The sequence below is a fragment of the Dama dama genome, chromosome 14, assembly GCF_033118175.1.
Source record: "Dama dama isolate Ldn47 chromosome 14, ASM3311817v1, whole genome shotgun sequence".
NCBI classification, from domain to species: domain Eukaryota; kingdom Metazoa; phylum Chordata; class Mammalia; order Artiodactyla; family Cervidae; genus Dama; species Dama dama.
In genome coordinates, this window is record NC_083694.1 from 71,542,134 (window position 1) to 71,563,162 (window position 21,029).

The 21,029-nt window shown below is 37.8% G+C and overlaps 1 protein-coding gene across 3 annotated transcripts in view; it reads right to left on the bottom strand.

The window, feature by feature from the left end:
* LOC133069447 (membrane cofactor protein-like) overlaps positions 1–21,029 on the bottom strand; it is a 53,713-nt gene that overhangs the window by 5,654 nt on the left and 27,030 nt on the right. The window contains exons 6-12 of one of the 3 annotated variants that reach the window (XM_061161065.1): positions 17,811–17,993; positions 17,370–17,414; positions 16,225–16,263; positions 14,015–14,053; positions 5,654–5,704; positions 2,567–2,602; positions 1,917–2,065 (exon numbers count right to left, since the gene is read on the bottom strand). In XM_061161065.1, coding sequence (XP_061017048.1) covers positions 1,995–2,065; positions 2,567–2,602; positions 5,654–5,704; positions 14,015–14,053; positions 16,225–16,263; positions 17,370–17,414; positions 17,811–17,993 — 464 coding nt within the window. In that variant the 3' untranslated portion in view covers positions 1,917–1,994. Of the gene's footprint in view, positions 1–1,916; positions 2,066–2,566; positions 2,603–5,653; positions 5,705–14,014; positions 14,054–16,224; positions 16,264–17,369; positions 17,415–17,810; positions 17,994–21,029 lie in introns of those variants that run through there. The other 2 variants (XM_061161063.1, XM_061161064.1) reach the window with 2 other exon arrangements.

The following is a 21,029-nucleotide window of genomic DNA, read 5'->3' on the forward strand; positions in this document are numbered from 1 at the left end:
ATAGCTAAAAACTTCCCATACCTATCAAAAGAAGCATATCCTGGTGTACAAAGCACAGAGTGTCCCAAGCAAGATGAATCCTAACAGTTCTACAACAAGCCATATTACAATTAAAATGGGAAAATTAAAGACAAAAAGAGGATACTACAGGCAGCAAGAGTTAATTAATTGAACAAAGAGTTAATTACAAAGACTTAAACATAAGATATGTGTGTGTGTTTTCGTGTGTGGGTTAGTCACTTAGTTGTATCCAACTCTTTGAGACCCCATGGATTGTAGCCCACCAGGCTCCTCTGTCCATGGAATTCTCCAGGAAAGAATACTGGAGTGGGTAGCCATTGCCTTCTCAAGGGGATCTTCCCAAACCAGGGATCAAACCTGGGCCTCCTGCATTGTAGGCAGATTCTTTACCATCTGAGCCACCACGGAAGCCCTGAGCAGTCTTAAAAAAAAAAAAAAAAAAAAAATACAATTATCTTGAACCACTGAAACATTTCCCAGTAAGCTTGGTGATGTTTCTTCAAAGTTAAAGAGCGTGGGCACATCAATAACAGTCTACACCTTGGTTTCTCTCAGGGTCGTCCAGGCCCAGCAGCAGCCTCACTGGGGAACTCATTAGAAATGGGATCTCAGAACTCTAATGCTACTGATATTGGTGGTAGGATGCCCAGATAATTGTTTGGCTTTAAAAAACTCATTACAATGAGAGACAGTTTGGTTAATGTTTGAGAACTTTTAAGCATTTTGCTGCAGTGCTGTTTTAAACAATGAAGGAGTAAGGAGCAGAAAGCTATTTTGCTTTGCTTCTTTAGAGGTCATTTCTACACAAATCTTTTGGACCTTTAAAAATATCCTTTAAAAATATATCATCACTTTTCTCATAGACTTCTGTGTATACATAATTAAAAAGTATTGCTGATAGAGAAATCAAATATGCCTATCATGTGTTCTATTAATATAAGATTTAAGATTCATATCAAAGCATTTGTGTATTTTAAAAAGATTACCATACAACATTTTTAAAATTTGAGCTCTAAATGAGTGAAGAAGTTACTTTTATTACATAGTCCAAGCTCACTCATTAATATAAAAATGTGTATATTAAAACCACAAGCAAACTAAGAGTTGCAAAAAGCCTTAAAATTATTAGTTTGATTTGAAAGCTATTTCCAAAGCATTATAGGGGGAAATTACTAAAAATCATGAATTTCAAAACACCTTATCTTAGTCTATGCGCCATGATTTATTCTGTCTTTTGTTAAGTTGTAAATTATTTCATTACAATTTAAGCTTGGTTAAAAAACCCTATTCTCCCCAGAAGATACGCATTTATAAATATTTTTAAAAAATCTAAGTCCCCCTTCCTTTTTTAAATTTATATATAAAAAGATAGACAATATTAATGAGATGTCTTGTAAATCTTAACCCACTCAGCAACTTAGTTTAACCCCATCAGTTTTACTGCTACCTAGTAAATTAAAACAACATCAGAGGGAAATCAAATAGTGTTGCTCTTAACCCCCAGTTTAGCCTGGATAAATAACAACTCTAAATGAAAATAAATCAAACAGGGTATTTGAATTAGATACCTATGCAGCTTCCTAAAACTACCTACGCTATACAGACAAGTGAAACTTTTGCCATAACAATTTTAGTGACTACAGTTTTCAAGCCTCCACAGCTAACCATTTTAAGTTTAATTTTGGCTATTTGTCCAATCTAGGCAGTAGGGTACATCTAGTGCTGCAGCACATAAACCTCTAGTCCCACAGAAATTTTTCTTACGTCATAACAGCTGAAGTGACCATCGTGGTCACTCTTCTTGAGTTGATATTAACAGCAGGTAAAGCTATTTTTAGTGAAGAAATTCTACCCAAATGGCATACACATGCACACACATTTTTTTTTAAGTCAGCATGTAAAATAGAGTACAAAAAAAACTTCACAGAAGTATGTTAAGAGTGAGAAGGACCAGTAACTTAAAGAAACATGCTTTAATGTGCCCTCTCTGTCCGCTCTGTGGAATATTTGTACAGGCAGGCAGTGACTGTTCCAACGGCAATAACTACAAGAAACCAGGAAACAAGGGACAGGTAATTGAAAAATTACTGCCAAGATTCAAAATCTAGCAGAAGAAATAAATGTTGGTTAGATTTCCATGGTCAGAAAATGATATTTTATTTAAGTATGTACACATTTTTATTCTGTTTTGTCTCTTCACTATCTGAATCCAATTCTCTGGAATCACTTACATAGTTCACAGTAAGTCACAGAAGTCCTTGATTAATTTCAAAAATTACCCATAGCATATCTGGGGTGTAAACTCATATGGCTATGCATCTTGAAACAACATTTATTATTTAGGGTTTGTTAGTAATTGGACATATAGAATATAAAAGAATATATAAAAAAGACAGTATATTACATGAAAATTTAAGTTTTCCTAAACTGGTTTACTTAATTTCACACTATTAAAACTAAAGAAACTAAAAAATCACTAAAAAATTAATGCACTTCTTCAGAGTGATATCTTGATTTAAGTGGTATCAAAGTTTGGAATACTTACGCACAGAAAGAATAATCACACCAATGACTGCTGCATCTGGGAAAAACAAAAACACTTTGATGATAATTGAGCACATAGGTGTCTCCAAATAGCTGTTGCATCTTAATGTGTGGATCAGCTATAATTACAACAAAGAAAAAAATTATCAATCTAGTTTTAGCATGACTGCAAGTGCATCCATGTCATTCTGACCACAGGACCTTTCAAAATAGATTCCTTTTGAAATTCTCAACAAGAACCTCACATTTTAACACTGTGTGCTGTAACTACCATCCTAGGTTATTTAGTAAGGTAGCTGGAACAATTAGAATTCAGTAGATTAGAAGAAAATTGTTTTAAAACATTTTATCCAATTATAGTTCAGTATTAAGTCTATTCCTTATGATTTTGTTAGGAATTCTCCATACTTTTCTCCAAAAGTGTGATTGTTTAATAAATCATAATGAAGTTTTATAAATCTATCAAACATATGCTTTTTGGCATCTTCACAAACAATAGCTTTATCTTATCATCAACCCCTCTTTATTTCCCTGTCCCTTGAATTAAGATACAGTCCTAACTATAAGGAGATTTTCTCTAATAATGCAAATGAAACATTAGGGCACATGGATAAGAATTATACACAGAAATGTAAACATGCATTTTTTAAAAACTATCCAGAGAACAATAAATATACCACCAAATGAAAATTCTCAGAAATGTTTGTGGGTAGCACCTCTGCTTCTAAACTACCATTATTTGTATGACCTAAAACTCAGACCGTAAAACATCATCTTAGGTCCTGTTCTTTTTATTCCATACATATTATGAAGTATTAGCATCTGAAACAGAAGTTATGAACAGGTAGCAAGAATACACAGAAGAACTATACAAAAAAGATGCCAATGACCCGGAAAACCACAGGGGTGTGATCACTGACCTAGAGCCAGACATCCAGGAGTCAAGTGGGCCTGAGGAAGTATCACTACAAACAGAGCTAGTGAAGGTGATGAAATTCCAGCTAAGTTATTTCAAATCCCACAAGATGAGGCTGTTAAAGTGCTGCACTCAATATGCCAGCAAATTTGGAAAAGTCAGCAGTGGCCACAGGACTGGAAAAGGTCAGTTTTCATTCCAATCCCAAAGCAAGGCAATGCCAAAGAAGGCTCAAACTACCGCACAATTGTCCTCATTTCACATGCTAGCAAAGTAGTGCTCAAAATCCTTCAAGTCAAGTTTCAGCAGTATGTGAACTGAGAACTTCCAGATGTACAAGCTGAATTTAGAGAAAGGCAGAGGAACCAGAGATCAAATTGCCAACATCCATTAGATCACAGAAAAAGCATAGGAAAAAACATCTGCTTCTGCTTCATTGACTACTCTCAAGCCTTTGACTGTGTGGATCACAACAAATCGTGGAAAATTCTTCAAGAGATGGGAATACCAGACCACCTTACCTGCCTCCTGCAAAACCTGTATGCAGGTCAAGAAGCAATAGTTAGAACCAGACATGAAACAATGGACTGGTTCAAAATTGGGAAGGCAGTACGTCAAGGCTGTATCTTGTCACTCTGCTTATTTAACTTACATGCAGAGGACATCATGCGAAATGCCGGGCTGGATGAGGCAGAAGCTGGAATCAGGATTGTGGGGAGAAATATCAACAAACTAAGATATGCAGATGACACCATCCTTATGGCAGAAAGCGAAGGAGAGCTAAAAGAGCCTTTTGATGAAGGTGAAAGAAGAGAATGAAAAAAGCTGGCTTAAAACTCAATATTCAAAGGATGAAGATCATGGCACCTGTTCCCATCACTTCATGGCAAATAGATGGGGAAACAATGGAAACAGTTGACAGACTTTTTTTTCTTTGACTCCAAAATCACTGTGGACAGTGACTGCATCCATGAGGTTAAAGACGCTTGCTCTTTGAAAGTAAATCAATGACAAAGGTAGACAGCATATTACAAAGCAGAGACGTTACTTTGCCTACAAAAGTCCATCTAGTCAAAGCTATGGTTTTCCCAGTAGTCATGTATGGATGTGAGAGCTGGACAATAAAAAGGCTGAGTGCCTAAGTTTGATGCCTTCAAACTGTGGTGCTGGAGAAGACTCTTGAGAGTCCCTTGGACTGCAAGGAGATCCAACCAGTCAATCCAAAGGAAATCAACCCTGAATATTCATTGGAAGGACTGATGCTGGTACTTTGGCCACCTGATGAAAAGTGCCAACTCATTGGAAAAGACCCTGATGCTGGGAAAGACTGAAGGCAGGAAGAGAAGGGGATGGCAGAGGATGAGACACTTGGATGGCATCACCGACTCAATGGACGTGAGTTTGAGCAAACTCCGGGAGATGGTGAAGGACAGGGAAGCCTGGCGTGCTGCAGTCCGTGGGGTCACAAAGAGTCGGACATGTCTGACTGACTGAACAACAACAAGAGTAGCCTCTGAAGATGGCCCTGAATTTACTTGGCACAGTGGCAGTCGGACCACGGTTTTCAGAGGGGAAAACATAACAAGTCTCAAGTGCATTTTATAAAAAGATTAACCTGACTAAACTAGTCTAATGTAAAGAAAAATAATAGCTATTTCTCTTCATTTTCTTATCAAGAAAAATTTATATTTCATTTAACTGTCACCACTACACTTCACCGAGCTCTTAAACATATATTGTGTGAATTATGTGAGAAAAGATGAATTGTGCAACTCCTGCCTGTTATAGAGAAAGTATTTCACTTGTCCATGAGGCTTGTGTACACAACACAGCAACAGAAAGAAAGTTTATCTACAAATCTCCATCACAAAATAACTCTATCAAATGACAACAATACATTTTAATGTACACATGACCATAGCATTTAAGAAAGTTACATCATCCCATTGGAAATCCTAAATTGGGACACTTCTTGTAAACTGTGTTATCTGCATGTCTACACATAATGCTACTTACATTGGTCATGGGATTTGCACTATTAAAATAACAATATATGTCAATAACTACCAATTTGTGACATGATGTTTCTTCTCTAATTACAGATCATTGAAATAGTTTCATGTAGAACACTAGGGTTTCACAATGCAAGGTTATTTATAACCAAAATAATACCGAAGTCCTCAAAAGAGTCAGGCTCTAAGTCAACCGTTGGAGAGACATATGCTGAAAAAAGAAGAAAAAATGGGTATAAGAAGAAAAGGTAGAAGAAGAAAATTATAAAGGTTAAAAGATCTATAAATTTAAGGGGCTTGATTTGTTTCTAAATTAAATCCCTAATTTCATTTTCCCCTACATGAATTATATTAATGCTTCTCTTTAAAGCTAATGTTATAAAATCATAAATTAATATTAAAAGTCAAAGCATTCTTCTTCTTATCCATTAACATTTCCTAGGATAATATTTTGTGGTACAGAAAGCAAATTTATCATTAGTATAATGCCAAAATTAGCTATGCATTTTATGTGATTTTACTTAAAATTAAAAGACATAAGATGGTTTAAATATCATTTAAAAGGTTATCTGCAATAGAATGAAATTCAACATAATAAAGATCATTTATGAAAAACCCATAGTGAACAACATACTCAATAGTGCTTTTCTGCTCAGTCAGTCATGTCTGACTCTTTGAGACCCCACAGACTGTAGCCCACCAGGTTCCTCGGTCCATGGGATTCTCCAGGCAAGAATACTGGAGTGGGTTGCCATTTCCTTCTCCAGGGGATCTTCCCAACCCAGGGATTAAACCTGTGTCTCCTGCATTCTTTACCTCTGAGCCACCTGAGAATACCTGTAGTGAAAGTGAAAGTGAAGTTGCTCAATCGTATCCGACTGTTTGCGAACCCATGGACTGTAGCCTACCAGGCTTCTCTGTCCATGGGATTTTCCAGGCAAGAGTACTGGAGTGGGTTGCCATTTCCTTCTCCATACTCAGAAGTAAAAGATTGATTTTTTTCCTTAAGTCACAAGACAGGATGCCCACGTTTGCCATTTCTATCAACATAAAATGATATTTTAATTTCTTTTTCTTGCCTAATCAGAGAAATTAGGCAAGAAAAAGCAATAAAAAGCATCCAAATTGGGGAAGAAGAAAAAAGATGATCTTGTTCCACATTAAATAATCTTTTAAGTGGAAAACTCTAAAGATTATATATACATACAAATGCACAAATACACACAGACCTATTAGAAAAATTAATTCAACAAAGTTGGAAGCTATAAAATCAACAAAAACCAGTTGCACTTCTACACACTACCAATGAACAATCTAAAAGTGAAAGTGTAAGTCACTCAGTCATGTCCGACTCTTTGCAACCCCATGGACTATACAGTCCATGGAATTCTTCAGGCCAGAATACTGGAGTGGGTAGCCTTTCCCTTCTCCAGGGGATCTTCCCAACCCAGGGATCGAACCTAGGTCTCCCACATTGCAGGCAGATTCTTTGCCAGCTGAGCCACAACAATCAAAAAGAAAATTTTTTAAAAAATCCAATAAAGTAGCATCAAGAAAAATAAAATGCAAGAAGAATAAAAGTAACCAAAGAGGTGAAAGACTTGCACACTGAACTTCAAAGCATTGCTTAAAGAAATTGAAGAAGACATAAAAATATGAAAGCAAATCCTGCATCCATGGACTGGAAGACAATATTCTTAAGATGTTAATACCATACAAAGCAATATACAGATTAAATGCAACCCTTTGACCATACTGAAAATGCATTTTGCATAAATAGACAAATTAAACCTGTAATTTATATGGAATCTCAAGGGAGCAGAATAGAAAAGAAAATCTCTTGATAAGGAAATGCAAAATTGAAAAGACTCACTTTTTCTAATTTCAGTATTTACTTAAAAAATGACAATAATCAAAACAAAACTGGTATAATCATAGGGGAAAAACACACAGACTAATACAATAGAATAGAGAGTCCAGACACAACAGGATGTATTGTACAGCACAGGGAAATATAGCCATTATTTTGTAATAACTTTAAATGGAGTATTACCTTTAAAAATAAAAAAAAATCACTGTTATACACCTGAAAATAATATAATACTGTAAAACAGCTATATTTCAATTAAAAAAAAAAACCAGGGAGCCCAGAAATAAATTTGCATTTATATGGTCAAATGACAGTTCACAAGGGTACTAAGAAAATTTAATGGTGAAAAGGCAATCTCTTAGAAAAGGGTTCTTGGAAAACTGGATGTGTGTTAGTTGCTCAGTCATGTCCGACTCTTTGCAACCCCATGGACTATAGCCCACCAGTCTCCTCTGTCTTTGGGAGTCTCCAGTCAAGGACACTGGAGTGTGTTGCCATTCCCTTCTCAGGGGATCTTCCTGACACAGGGATCGAACCCAGGGCTCCCACATTGCAGGCAGATTCTTTATCAGCTGTGCCACCAGGGAAGGCTGATTTCAGTATTGACCATCTGGTGATGTCCATGTGTAGAATCCTCTCTTGTGCTGTTGGAAGAGGGTGTTTGCTATGAGCAGTGTGTTCTCTTGGCAAAACTCTGTTAGCCTTTGCCCTGCTTCATTTTGTACCCCAAGGCTAAACTTGCCTTTTACTCCAGGTATCTTTTGGCTTCCTACTTTTGCATTCCAATCAAGGACATCTGTTTTTGTTTTTTGTTTGTTTGTTTGTTTGTTTTTGTTTTTGTTTTTTGGTGTTGGTTCTAGAAAGTCTTGTAGGTCTTCATAGAATTATTCAGCTTCTTCAGCATTAGTGGTTGGGGCATAGATTGGGATTACCATGATGTTGAATGGTTTGCCTTGGAAACGAACTAAGATCATCCTGTCATTTTTTATTAAAGAGATTAGATCTGGTATATAGAGTCCTGAAGAGGTGTGGAAGGAGGTTCCAAACATTGTACAGGAGGTGGTGACCAAAACCATTCCAAAGCAAAAGAAATGCAAGAAGGCAAAGTCATCGTCTGAGGAGGCTTTACAAATAGCTGAGAAACGAAGAGAAGCAAAAGGCAAAGGAGAAATGGAAAGATACACCCATCTGAATGCAGAGTTCCAGAGAATAGCAAGGAGAAATACGAGAGTTTTCATAAGCAAACAATGCAAAGAAATAGAGGAAAGCAATAAAATGGGAAAGACTCGTCACACTGTTTATTTAGTTTCTATGCAGAGTACCTCATGAGAAATGTCTGGCTGGATGAATCACAAGCTGTAATCAAGATTGCTGGGAGAAATATCAACAACCTCAGATGTGCAGATGATACCACTCTAATGGCAGAAAGTGAAGAGGAACTAGAGAGTCTCTTGGTAAGTGTGAAAGAGGAGAGTGAAAAAGCTGGTTTAAAACTCAACATTCAAAAAACTAAGATCATGGCATCTGGTCCCATCTTGTCACAGCAAATAGATGGGGAAACAGTGGCAGATTTTATTTTCTTGGGCTCCAAATTCAGTGCGGATAGTGATTGCAGCCATGAAATTAAAAATGCTTGCTCCTTGGAAGGAAAGGTATGACAAACCTAGGCAGTGTATTAAAAAGCAGAGATATCACTTTGCCAACAAAGGCCTGAATAATCAAAACTTTGCCAGTAGTCCTGTATGGATGTGAGAGTTGACCACAAAGAAGGCCATGAAGTGAAAGTTGAAGGTGTTAGTCTCCAGCAGGCAGATTCTTTACAGTTTGAGCCAACAGAGGAGCCCTCAGAGGTTGAGCACCTATGAATTGATGGTTTCAAATTGTGGTAAGACTCTTGAGCATCCCTTACATTGCAAGGAGAGCAGACCAGTCCATCCTAAAGGAAACGAACCCTGAATACTCATTGGAAGGACTGATGTTGAAGATGAAGCTCCAATACTTTGGCCACCTGATGTGAAGAGCTGACTCACTGGAAAAGACCCTGATGCTGGGAAACACTGAGGAGGAGAAGGGGGCAACAGAAGATGAGACAGTTGGATGGCATCACCAACTCAATGGACCTGAATTTGAGCAAGCTCCAGAAGATGGTGAAGGACCAGCATCCTGCTGTCCATGGGGCTGCAAAGAGTCAGACATGACTTAGCAACTGAACAACAACAAATGGGTGAGAATGACCTGAAAACTAGCATACGTGATCTTTACAACTAAAGATATAAAGAAGGAACCAATGTGAGACAGGAAAGAGGACCAGAGGCATAGTATAAACAAGACCTATAACTCTGGGGAGCTGACCCACAAATTGTGGCACTCATTACAATTGCAGAAGGTCTCCCCACGGAAGGAGGGGTCTGAGTTTCACATGGGATTCCCCAGCCTGGGGGTCCTGCACTAGGAAGACAAGCCCCCCCGCCCTGCCCTCCCCGCCCCAGATTGTTTGGCTTTGAAGGCCCACATGGCATACTTTTGGGAGATCCAGGGAGTTTTAGGAAAGAGAGACTCCACTCTGAAGGGTGCAAACAAAACGTCATACACTTGTGTGACCCAGGGCCAAAGCAGCAACTTGAAAAGATCTTGACTTGGATCTACTTGCTGATCTTGGAGAGGCAGAGGACAATGAGGACTCACTCTGGGGACCAGCGGCTAGCAGCAGCCACTGTTAGGAAACTCATATCACAAAGGCTCTGGTGCTAGCAAGCACCATTTTGAAATCCTCACTCTATCTTATTAGTACCAGATCGTGATATGACCCTGCCCCCAGGAAGGTGGGCACAATGTTCTCAACACTACAGACCAAGCATTTATTGGAGTGGTAACACAACCCCACCCACAAGCAGGGAAGTGTCATCCTGTATCCTCCGGGACCCATCCTTGCCCTCCAGAGGGCCCAGGACCTGACCCAGTACGCTGCAGTCAGACCCTAGTCCCTGGTTGTCCTCACCAGTGGGCCAGCACAAGTCCTGGAACCCCATGGGCAGCAGCCCCACCAACTGCAGCCTGATTCCAGCTCCAGGAACTGTCAGCCCTTCAGCCAGCCTCTCCAAGGTCATACCCCATCCACCAGCGGGACAACGACAGCTCCAGGACACCCTAACACTATAGTCAGCCACGTCAGGAAATGACCAGCCCACCAGGACCCGCCAGGCCATAGCCCTACAGACCAGAAGGCTGACACCTGCCCTGAGGCCCAGAGCCTGTTTCCCCAGCTCTACCAACGAGTCAGCCAGTACAAGCCCTGCTACATAAAATCATCTATATCCGCCATAGATAGTTAAAAGATGAGCAAAACAAAAATACGTAAAATACGATGGAATTAATTAATACAATGGAATTTAAAAAACATTAAACGTGATGGAATGGAGTAAAAATGCAGGGTTGTTAGAATTAGTTCAAAATTAAGAGTTCAGCAACTAAAATATCCATATGTTGGCTATTTGTAAATCTCATGAGAATCACAAAACTCTATCATAGATACACCCATAAGAAAGAGTAAGGACTCCAACATAACACTAAATATAGTCATTAAACCACAAGTGAAGAGAGGAAAAGAAGAAAGGAACAAAAATGAACCATAAATTTAAGAGCTAAAATTATGAAACTCTTAAAGAGAACATGGAGGACAGCTTCAGGATGTTGGGTCTGGCAGTGATTTCTTGGATATGACACCAAAAGCACAGATACACAGGGTTTCATCAAAACCAAACACTGCTGTTTAAGACGGGACACTGTCATCAGAGAGAAAGCGGTCCACAGAATGGGAGGGAACTGCACTACATATCTGATGGGGTTAACCTCCAAAATATATTATGAGCTTTTAAAAATTGAAAAAAGATCCAATTCAAAGTTGGGCAAAGGACTTGAACAGATATTTCTCCAGCGAAGATATAGAAAAGACCAACAATATGCACATGAAGAGATAATCAATCACTGATAATTGTAGAAATGCAAATAAAAACCACAGTGAGGTACTACTTCTCTTACACTGATATGGATTTTATCAAAAAACAGGAAATAACAAGTGCTGGCAAAAAGATGGAGAAATCAGAACTTTTATGTATCACTGGAGGGAACATAAAATAGTGCAGCTGCTGTGGAAGATTCTACGGCTGTTTCTCAAAAAAATAAACATAGGACTACTATATAGCCCAGGAATTTTATTCCTAGGTACATAACCACCAAAATTAAAAATAGGGACTCAGATACTTGAATGCCAATGTTCAGAGCAGCATTATTCAGAATATCCAACAGGTGGAAATAAACCAAGCGTCTTTCAACAAATGAATGAATTAAGGAACCGTGGTTTATATCATAGAACATTATTAAGTTACTAAAGTAATAAAGTTCTGATACATGTTACAAGGTGGATGAACCTTGAAAACATTATGCTAAGTGAAATAAACCAGAAATGATTCCAAGTCTGTGAGGTACCTAGAATAGTGAAATTCATAGACACAGAGAATAGGCAATGGTTAGCCAACCAGTCCATCCTAAAGGAGGTCAGTCCTGGGTGTTCACTGGAAGGACTGATGCTGAAGCTGAAACTCCAATACTTTGGCCACCTCATGCGAAGAGATGACTCATTGGAAAAGACCCTGATGCTGGGAGGGATTGGGGGCAGGAGGAGAAGGGGACGACAGAGGATGAGATGGCTGAATGGCATCACCAACTCAATGGACATGAGTTTGAGTAAACTCCGGGAGCTGGTGATGGACAGGGAGGCCTGGCGTGCTGCGATTCACGGGGTCGCAAAGGGTCGGACACGACTGAGCGACTGAACGGAACTGAACTGAACAGGGTTGGAGGAGGGAGAATGGAGAGTTATTGTTTCATAGGCATAATGTTTCATTTTGAGATGATGAAAAGCATTTAGAGATAGATAGTAGTAATGACTGCACAAAAATGTGAATATACTTAATGCCGCTGAAGTGTACAATTAAAGTAGTTAAAATTGTCAGTAAAATAAAATAGAATTTGGTCTAGAAAAACTAACACAGAGCATTTGAGCATCTGAGCCTGAGCATCTGAAAAGGAAGTATTCTGCTGGATGTTAGATGTATCATTGTGCGGTAATCAAAGCGTCCATTTGGTGCTGGGGCATGAATGGGCAGAATTCAGGCGGACAGAAAGATCAGATCACGCATGAATTTAATGTGTGATAAAAACTGGCATTTTCACAGGCTGGAAAGGAGACGACTTACTCAACAAATGGTGCTGCTTCTCATTGGTGTTGGGACCAGCCCAACAACGAACTGACCTGAGGGAGCAGTGCCACAGAAGAATAAGGGAAAATAAGACTCAGAAATAAAGTGGGGATCAGGGCGCGGATGCCATTTGCAGGCAAAAGCCCAGATCCTAATCCTTGCATGCCTTTGTTGTTAACTTCTACTTCCTTCTACAGATATGCTCTAGAGATATCTGTTCTTTACAATCTCAGATCCCAGATAAACAATGCACAGTCCTCAATGTCAAACCTTCAGGCCTTTCATGACTTTGTTTAGCTAGTGACACCCATTCTCAGCAACTCCCTCAAGGCTCTGGTTATGGGAACAGTCACTAATGGTTTTCCATCAGTCACATCAGTACTTCAACATCTTGTTTTCAAGATGTCTTTCCACAATGTACTTTTTACTGCTCCCAGCCCTTCATGTGGGAGTGATGAGAAAGTCATTTTTATTTTTCAAAGAGGCCCTGTTATAGTACAGGCCTGTACATAGCACATTCCCTACAATTGGATGAAGGCAGGTGGAATGAGGAGGAGCCCAATCTCATTTTCCATGCCATAAAGAATGTGAGATGAATCAGTGATTTAGCACAACCACACAGTCACATTGTGGAAACATTTATGCAATTTAGCATGGAGAATATCTGAAACTTTTTTTAAGAGAGACACAATACTCATAGTCATTAGGGAAAAGATCAAAGGATCCAACTCCTATTAATGTAAAAATTCTGCACTAATAGATTACCACTGAGATAATAGTTGAGTGAAATATGGTACACATTAAAATCATCATTTAAGAAGATGGGAATAAATCTAACTACAGCTCCAATTCAAGTGGAAAAAGTGCAAATTTCAGAAAAGTATGAACAGCATAATGACATTTTTGGATAAAAAAGAAAAAATGCTAAAATATGTATACCTACAGAAATAAGAATGCTGATGTGTAGAAATAGATTAAAAAGACACCCTAACCTCTAAAGATATTAGCTTAGATAACAGATCAGGGAAAGAGGTGGAGAACTAATCTTTTACTCTGCATGTTTTTGCAATGTTTGCAATTTTATAAATTTATATTAGTATCTACTTACATAATTAAAAGTTGCAGAAAGCAATCTATAGGAAATAGAATAAAATCTTAAAAGAAAACTGACTAGTAAAATAAATCAAAGAAAAAAACTAGAAGAAAATTCCACTTCATGTTAAAAGAGCTTAAATAATAAGTTGACCAAAAAAATATTTCAGAAACCACATAGAAAAATGAACAAATTTAGCCTTATTGATAATTTTAAAATGTAAATTAGTATATTACATCATTTTCACTCATCACCTTATTAAATTCTAACCAATGTGAGTAAGATAAAGAGGTACTGAACCTGCATGACTTGATGTTGTAGTTGTAGCTGGATGAAGACCTGGAAAAATTAATTTGATTCAATTCACCCATTTCATCAATACAAAATTATAGATTTAATTTTGATGTTTCATTCTTTAAGATTATTTCACAAAATGAATTACTTCTCAAAATGAAAAATATACATACTTTTCAAACTATGCTATTCTACTTCTGGAAAGTTAACCTAAACGTATATTAACATAAGTACATAAGAATGTATACATAAAAATGTTTACCATAGCTTTGTATTACATAATGGAAATCCTAGAAATTAAAAAATAATAAGTCATAAAGATCATGTATTCAGAACAAATATACAATGCTTTAAAAATACCATCCACATAGTATCATACTACATATTTTGTATCCTTTCTTTTTCACCTCGTATTTTGCCCACATTTTTTCATATACACAAAATCACATAATCATCTCCCTGGAAGGGCATAAAATTCCCAGGCGGCACAGTGGTAAATCCATCTGCTAATACAAGAGACAAAAGAGACGCAGGTTTCCCGGGGTCGGGAAGATGCCCTCGAGAAGGAAATGGCAATCCACTTTGGTATTCTTGCCTGGAAAGTTCCATGGACAGAGGAGCCTGGCAGGCTACAGTTAACAGGGTCACAAAGAGTCAGACATGACCGAGCACACACACACATAATCACATCTACTTTATACCGTTATATTTCACTAATGATCCTTTCTATCATAGTCTTTTTCTAACTGATGATAAAAACTCATGTTCTGATGATAAAAACTCTAACTCATGTCCTCTCATGAGGAATTTTGATTTTTATATTTTAAAAAAGGTCCCTGTAATTTATCTTCTTTATAAACTTGTTCTCACAATTCTGTCTTCTTTTAAACACTAAACTGGATCAGTGTTTTATAAATGCTTTATGAAATGCTTATAGTCAACTCTTTCAAAAGAGCATATCAACATAGTTACCACAGTGCAGATTCCCACTAGGACCATGTGATTAAACACTGGTGGGTCAATGAGTAAATATATGTAATCTTTATATATCACCCACCAAAAAAAAAAAAAAAATCTCTTTCCCCACAAAACTTCACAGCACTCACCAAGGTACTCAATGAGTCTACTCAGTGAGGGTACCAGGTTTATAGTAATTATAAAAGATGTTCCAATTACCATATTAACATGAATGCTGCTGCTGCTGCTGCTAAGTCGCTTCAGTCATGTCCGACTCTGTGCGACCCCATAGACGGCAGCCCACCAGGCTCCACCATCCCTGGGATTCTCCAGGCAAGAACACTGGAGTGGGCTGCCATTTCCTTCTCCAAGGCATGAAAGTGAAAAGTGAAAGTGAAGTCGCTCAGTCGTGTCCGACTCTTCATGACCCCATGGACTGCAGCCCACCAGGCTCCTCCGTCCATGGGATTTTCCAGGCAAGAGTATTGGAGTGGGGTGCCATTGCCTTCTCCAGTTAACATGAATAATGCTCCTCAATTCCTCAAAATGTTAGGGCAGAAGGAAAAAAACAAACAAGAAGGCAGTAAGTGACATTTGAGTCATTAACAATGGGAAACTGGAACCTATAGAAATGATGTTACTTGAGTGAGGTAACATATTCATTCAGAATAAATACACAATGCTTTATGAGTGAGGTCTGCCCAGGCTAGTGCTGTTCCTACCATTCTTCTTGTCTCTTGCTTCTGCTGAAACCTAAGAGAGGCCAGCAATAGCAGCCCTGAAATCAGGAAGACAATTCCTCCCACCACATCAAAGTAGTCTCCCAAGTCTTAGGCAAGAGTAAACTGATCAGTTCCTGTCCCTGCCAGAAAACCCCCATTTCATTTCAATAAATAAGGGCAAATCTTACAAATGTATGTTAGTATACTACCTATGTAATTTAGAGTTATAAAAAGCAATCTATACTCAATAGTATAAAATCTTACAATTTTATACAAGTGACTAGTAAAATAAGACAAAAAACCTAAAAGAAAATTCCACTTCATGTTAAAAGGGCTTTAACTTATAATGAGTTCTGGTAAGTTAACAAGAAAAACACTTCTGAAACCACACAGAAAAAATGAACAGAGGTCCAAAAATCAGTGAAAGTAGATTAAAAAATTCAGCTTCATTGATAATTAAAAATGCAAAATTAGCACATGATATCATTTTTCACCCATTGCCTTATACTATATAGATAGGATAAAGAGGTACTGAACCTGTTGAACTTGACACTGTAGTTGTATTTGGACGAGGACCTGGAAAAATAAATTTAACTCAATTCATCAGTCTCATCAGTACACAATATAGAATTAATTTTGATTTTTCATTTTTTAAAAGATTACTTCTCAAAATGAAAAATATACATACTTTCCAAACTCTGTTATTCTACTTCTGGGAAGTTAACCTAAATAAGTATGTATACAAGTATATAAAATTGTACGTGTAAGAATGTTCATTAGAGCTTTGTATTATGTAGAAGGTAGCAAGTAATAAATCATAAAAATCCTGTCTTCCCACTCTTTTCCTTGTCTTTTACTTCTGCTGCAACCAAAGAGAAGAGCCAGCAGTCCAAACAGTAGCTCAAGTCTTAGGAAGAGCAGCTGATCAGTAGTCCCTGCCAGAAAGTCTCTATTTCATTTCAATAAGTAGGGACTTTTCCTGCCCTTCAGTTATTATAAAACTTATTTTCTGCTGCCACAAAAAAAAGCCCAGTAAAGAGAAAAATAATAATTGCATAAGTTGGAAGGAGGTGGGGGTGAGGATTAGAAACACCAATCTTGTTCTGAAGACAGCAGAAATTTCTCAGTTAAAATTACACTACTGAAAAAGAATCAAATTCCTCACTGGCAGGAAAATGAAACACATTCTTGGACCCAGATGACACCCTGTACAGGTGTCAACAGATCACTTTAAAATGAATAAATGATCACTGTTGATGACACAGATAACGTACATGTTAAAAAACAGAAGCCGTGGATCTTCCTCTGCACTAATACTAATTACAGTGAAACTGGGCGTTAGGTGAGCTCCCTTTAAGAGCTTTCTAGACACCAGGCACTGTGGTAAGTGCTTTAAATGCATCCCATTGTAACTTTACTATTCACACAGTGAGGGAGGCATTCAATCATTACACATGTACATAAACAAGTTTACACACATTAGCTAAGTTTAGGCATCTGTTTACACCTGTGGACTACAGTAAATAATTTTAGACTAAGTACAAAAATGGCTGTAAGTGCATCCTCCCTCCTTCTCTGACCAAAAATTATAGCGAGTGTAAATCACCAGACACTTAAAGGATTTTGAAAATTCACAAAGAATTTAAAGGATATTGACAAATATGAGCAGGACTTTATGAAACCTGAGGCATGGGTAGTGGAAGGCTTAGGAGTAGCAGCAACTGGCTCTGGAAAACAAAAATGTAAACTCATTGAATTACTTGGAATTTATCACTCTCTGTTCATTTACATGAATTATGCTTTTCATACTTACTTATGTAAAACTGCAATTGCTTTCATTTACACTGAAAAATGTTTCCTATCCATTTTACGTGTAAAGATGTTGAACAAGAGAATCTTACGCATCTGTGATGTACGTAACATCACATTTTAAGAGCCTATAAAAGGACAGAAAAATCGAAACAGCAGCTTTCTTTGTGAATTAGTTGTCATGCATGTAACATGGAAATGGCTACAAGGCAGATATGTGTACTAAGATTGTTTCTTTTCTGTTATTGTGTATCATCAAAATTTATTGTCAAAAAATAAATCTAAAAACAAAAAGGAGAAAGACACCTTCATACCTTGAGTACACGTTGGTATCTTGGGCTCCCAAGTACTGTTTGCGTTACAGACAATTGTGCTGCTGCCATGAAGGGAGAAACCCTGGTTACATTTAAATACAACTTGCGTTTTGTAGTAAAATTTTCTTCTAAATCCTGATACTATCATTCCATGTTCAACAACTGGATAGTCACATTTGACCACTGAAAAGTGGAGAAATTAAAAAATTAATGGAAATCTGCTTCACATAGGGGCAAAAATCTAGTACAAAGTAACAATTACCAGTGGGAAGAAAGAAGCAAAGAATGAAAGGCAGGACGTTAATTGAAAAAAAAAAAGAAAAAAAGATTATTTGTGCATTTGACTTCCAGGGAAACAGATTTAGAGGAATCCAGTGTTTTTCTACTAAGAACAGACTACCGTTATAGTTTATTGGTTTTTCTACATTTTTTTCCCCCAGTGCTGACAAGTTTTGAAAAGGTCTGACTATCAGATATAAATTCAGGGTAAGTTCAAAAGTGACTTTTGATATTCTTCAGCTCTAGGATTTTTTTAGCTCATGCTGAGACTAATTACACACCGTGCTCTTTTAGAAAGGTAGTGGAGACTTTTGGAGAAGGTAATAGTTGGGCTCAAATTTAAAAGCTTAAAATAAGCCAGTCATGAAAAAATACGAAAAAAAATTAAGTTTTCAGACGGCAAAAACACACAGGACTTGGGATGTTCAAGAAATACAAAGGCCAATGTAATTAGGACAGTGTTTTCCAAATATTTTGGACTACAATCCAGAGATCAAGAAACAATTTTTAAGTTGTAAAGCAGTACGCAAGCATGCAGACCCAAGATAAGGCTTCAAGTTAATACTTAGCCCTCACACCAGTGTGCTCTGCTAGTTCCCATTCTACTCTGCTTCTCCAGAAGTAAATTACAGATCATGACACTCTAGCTTGACTTCAGGATCTACTAACAGGTTTTGCAGAACTTGGCAACAAAGCAAAACCAAAGAGTGCTGGACTGGGCAGTGGCTTCAAGAGAATATCTTATGAGATTAAATCTGCAATAGATGCAAGTGAAAAAGTGAAACTGATAGTCACTCAGCCTTGTCCGACTCTCCAAGACCCTACGGACTGTAACCCGGCAGGTTCCAACTGACAGGACGTTCTCGGTTGTTTCCAGTGCGGGATGATTGTGAGTAAGGATGCTATGAACATTCTCATGGAGGTTTCCACCTGTGCATGTTTTCATTTGACTTGGATCGCTTAGTGTTAGTCCCTCAGTCACCTTCAGCTCTTTGCGACCCTGTGAAAAGTAGTCCACCAGGCACCTCTGTCCACGGGATTCTCCAGGCAAGAACACTGGAGGGAGTTGCCATGCCTTTCTCTAGCGGATCTTCCTGACCCAGGGATCAAAGCCTTAGGTGGATGCTTAACTGTATAAAATATTGCTAAATTCCAAAATGGTCATACCACTTTGCATTCCTAACAGTAATGTATTGGAGTTTCAAATACATTATATCCTTACCAAAACATGGAATTATTAGTTACTCTTTTTAATTTCAGGCGTTCTAATAGGTTTCTAGTGGTTTCTCATCATGGTGTTAAATTAGATTTTTGTTATTACTAATGATATTGAGCAACATTTCATATACTACATTGGCATTCACATTTCTTCTTTGGTGAAAAATTCCATTCAAATATGTTCTCCCCTTTTTTGTTAATTGGGTTGTTTTCTTCATATTGTTTTGAGAGTTCTTTATTTATCATAGCTTGAAGTCCATTCAGAAATGTCCTTGGCATATATTTTATCCCAGTCTATGGCTCTTTTTTCATTCTCCAATGTGTTTGAGAGCAGCACTTCTGAGATTTTAAGAAGCCTGGTTTATTTACTTTTCTTTAAAGGATAATGATTTTAAGGATTTCAAAGAAATCTTTGGTTACTCATAAATATTTTCTGTCTCTTCCCATAAAGTCTTAGAGTTTAGGTCTTACATTTGAATCTATGATCAAGTATCTTTTCCAATCACAAATCAACCACAAGAAGAAAACTGGAGAAAAATGCCACATGGAAACCAAAAAACATGTTCCTAAACAGTCAATCATTCACTGAAGAGATGAAAAAGAATATAAAAATATTTTTTAAGAGCAATGAACATGAAAATGGTGTGTTTCAAATCTGTGCAACACAGGAAAAGCAGTCTAAGAGAGAAGGTTATAGCCATACAGGTTTACTTCAGGAACAAGAAAAGTCTCAAGTTAACAATCTAAACTTACACCCATAGCAATAAAAGAACAACCCTCCCCACAAAATTTGCACAAGGAAGAAAATAATAAAGAACAGAGTGGAAATAAATGAAATTGAGCTAAAAAACAATGAAGATAAGAGATGGTTCTTTGAAAAGATAAAATTGACAAACACATAGCCACACTCATAAAGAAACAAAAGAAAGGATCCAAGTAAATGACATAAAAAATAGAGGTTACAACCAATACCACAAAAATACAAAGGATCATAGAGAATACTATGAACAATTAGGCATCCAAAGTTGGAAAACCTAGAACAAGTGGATAAATTCTCAGAAACATTCACTCTCCCCATACTGAGTCCAGAAGAAATAGAAAATGTGAACATAGCGACGACTAGTAATGAAATTGAGTCAGTAATCAAATAACTCCAAACAAACAAGGATTACGTGGGTTCACAGGTGAATTGCAATAAACATTTAAAGAACAGTTAACTTCTACTTCGAAAGAGTGTATAGAAATGAATAAAACGAGCCATCAGTTCAGTTCAGTCGCTCAGTTGTGTCCAACTCTTTGCGACCCCATGAATTGCAGTACGCCAGGCCTCCCTGTCCATCACCAACTCCTGGGGTTTACACAAACTCATGTCCATCGAATTGGTGATGCCATCCAGCCATCTCATCCTCTGTTGTCCCCTTCTCCTCCTGCCCCCAATCCTTCCCAGCATCAGGGTCTTTACCAATGAGTTAACTCTTCGCATCAGGTGGCCAAAGTATTGGAGTTTAGGCTTCAGCATCAGTCCTTCCAATGAACACACAGGACTGATCTCCTTTAGGATGGACTGGTTGGATCTCCTTGCAGTCCAAGGGACTCTCAAGAGTCTTCTCCAACACCACAGTTCAAAAGCATCAATTTTTCAGTGCTCAGCTTTCTTTACAGTCCAACTCTCACATCCATACATGACCACTCGAAAAACCATAGCCTTGACCAGACGGACCT